Source organism: Octopus bimaculoides, chromosome 14, assembly GCF_001194135.2.
Source record: "Octopus bimaculoides isolate UCB-OBI-ISO-001 chromosome 14, ASM119413v2, whole genome shotgun sequence".
NCBI lineage: Eukaryota > Metazoa > Mollusca > Cephalopoda > Octopoda > Octopodidae > Octopus > Octopus bimaculoides.
In genome coordinates, this window is record NC_068994.1 from 12,776,707 (window position 1) to 12,779,206 (window position 2,500).

The 2,500-nt window shown below is 36.1% G+C and overlaps 1 protein-coding gene across 1 annotated transcript in view; it reads right to left on the reverse strand.

The window, feature by feature from the left end:
* Positions 1-434: 434 nt before the first annotated feature.
* Positions 435-2,500, reverse strand: part of LOC106868929 (sideroflexin-1) — a 9,686-nt gene continuing 7,620 nt past the window's right edge. The window contains exons 6-7 of the mRNA XM_014914398.2: positions 1,717-1,766; positions 435-580 (exon numbers count right to left, since the gene is read on the reverse strand). Of these exons, the coding sequence (XP_014769884.2) occupies positions 527-580; positions 1,717-1,766 (104 nt within the window). The 3' untranslated portion in view covers positions 435-526. The remainder of the gene's footprint in view (positions 581-1,716; positions 1,767-2,500) is intronic.

Below are 2,500 nucleotides of genomic sequence, written 5' to 3' on the forward strand. Positions count from 1 at the left end.
ATATATATATATATATATATATACATATATACGACGGGCTTCTTTCAGTTTCCGTCTACCAAATCCACTCACAAGGCTTTGGTCGGTCCGAGACTATAGTAGAAGACACTTGCCCAAGACGCCACGCAGTGGGATTGAACCCGGAACCATGTGGTTGGTAAGCAAGTTACTTACCACACAGCCACTCCTGCGCCAATAAAGAATTCTTTAAGTTTTGAATTAAATTTCTCAGGATAACCAAAAGTATTTCTTGTGTAAAGAATTTATAACAACTCAATGAACACAGCAAGGAATATTATCTAGTTTAAAGAATTGATTGTACTTTGCTTATAGATATTAGAATATATATTTATTCATAGGCAGAGGATAGCTGCATAATTTCTTTCAAATACTGGTAGCTACAAAAGACATTGAAATACTGACCGATCACGCAAACAAGTGTATGTGTGTGTGAGTGTGTGTGCACTTGTGTTTGTTTGTGACAGAATATGAGAATAAATAAAAAAAAAACAAGAAGCATTAAAACTTACAACATGCCAACCACTCCGACTTGTATTGGTGCATTCATATATGGATATTTCTGTGTTAGAAAAATATACAATAATCAGACATTTGAGAAGGTTTCATTGATTTTGTATCTGAGCATGCGTGTGACTGTATATATGCAAAAATGTGTGTGTGTGTGTGTAATGTATGTACGTGTATATATATATATATATATATATATTATCTGCTTTGCCATAAAAAATATGCTAAAACAGACAGCAGAGCTTGGTGTAGTCTTCTGGCTTGCCTGTTCCAGTCGAACAGTCCAAGCCATACCAGCATGGAAAATAGACATTAAATGAAGATGATATATGATCAGACTTCAATGACACTGGTGATATATATTATATTTATATATCTATCAAAATCAAATCAAATTCACAAATTGAATGACTGGCACCCATGCCAGTGAAGAGCTAAGAGCACCATCCAAGCATGATTGCTGCCAGAGTAGCTGATTGGCTTCCATGCTGGTGGCACGTAAATAGCACCATTTGAGTGTGATTGTTACCAGCATCGCCTTACTGGCACATGAAAAAACATTCGAGCAAGGTTGTTGCCAGTGTCGCTGGACTGGCTCCTGTGCAGGTGGCACATAAAAAACACCACTCGAGCATGGCCATTGCCAGTACTGCCTGACTGGCCCTCATGCCAGTGGCACGTAAAAGCACCCACTACACTCTCAGAGTGGTTGGCGTTAGGAAGGGCATCCAGCTGTAGAAACTCTGCCAGATCAGATTGGAGCCTGGTGCAGCCATCTTGTTCACCAGTCCTCAGTCAAATTGTCCAGCCCATGCTAGCATGGAAAGCGGACGTTAAACGATGATGATGATATATAGTTGAAATTTATAGAAAAACAAAGACAGGTGTATGAACAACAAGCAAGTGTATTAGTTTGATGCTTGGGAAAATGTAAAAGTCTTTAACATTTTGAGCCTATGCTCTTCAACAGAAAAGAATAAGAGAAAACAAACAATGAGAGAATGAAAAAAACTTCACACATATAAATACATATATTCAGATGTATTTACATATATATAAACACACACACACATTCTGCATGTGTGTCTAATGCAAGACATAGAGAGAGGAAGAATAACATAAAGAATGTTACAAAGAAAAAAGGAAAGATGAGAGAGAAACATAGTTAACATAATTTATTGAGCTTACCTTCAGGAATGGACGTGTCTCCAGAACATTCATAATAAATGGTGGAATTACTGTAAAGAGAAAAACAGTGGTAAATATAGAGAGGGTGGTGATGATGATGATACGGGATAGCATAGACTGATGACTGTAATACAGAAATGGAGGTCAAGTTCAGTTCCATGGAATAGACTAAACTAAACTAACGAAAGTTTAGTTTAGAGTGTGCGAGGGGGGGGCGGATGTGGAGGTGATAGCCAGGAATGGACGAAGAAGGTAATCTTTGCCCTAAGCTTCAAAGAGAAATAGCAGTGAGTAGCCATTGCATCAAGGAATAAGAAAGATACAGACAAGAAAGACAGAAATTATTTTAGTGAACAGTATGGATATATATATATGAATTTATATATATATATATATATATAAAAATTTTAAAATTAAATATAGGATAAAATCTATATGAGAATTTATCAAGTAGTTAGTGTGAAAACCTTATAAGGGAAAAATTTATAATTATTCCCTTTAAATACATTTATTATATTAAGGGCATTACTACACATAAATGCCTCACGCTATGAGGGACTCTTAAAGTCAAAACAACCATAATAACTATACAGTGTACCGACAGTGAGGGAATGCAACTTAGAAATCGCCTCTTAAAAACTGATTCAGCCGCAAATCATATCATTTCATAGTTAGTGTACATAATCCACTTTCTAATCATCAGTGCAGGCATAATCAAGACACACAAAAATGAACAAAATTCAACATATCAGACGAACACCAAATGTATCCAACAAAGCACATA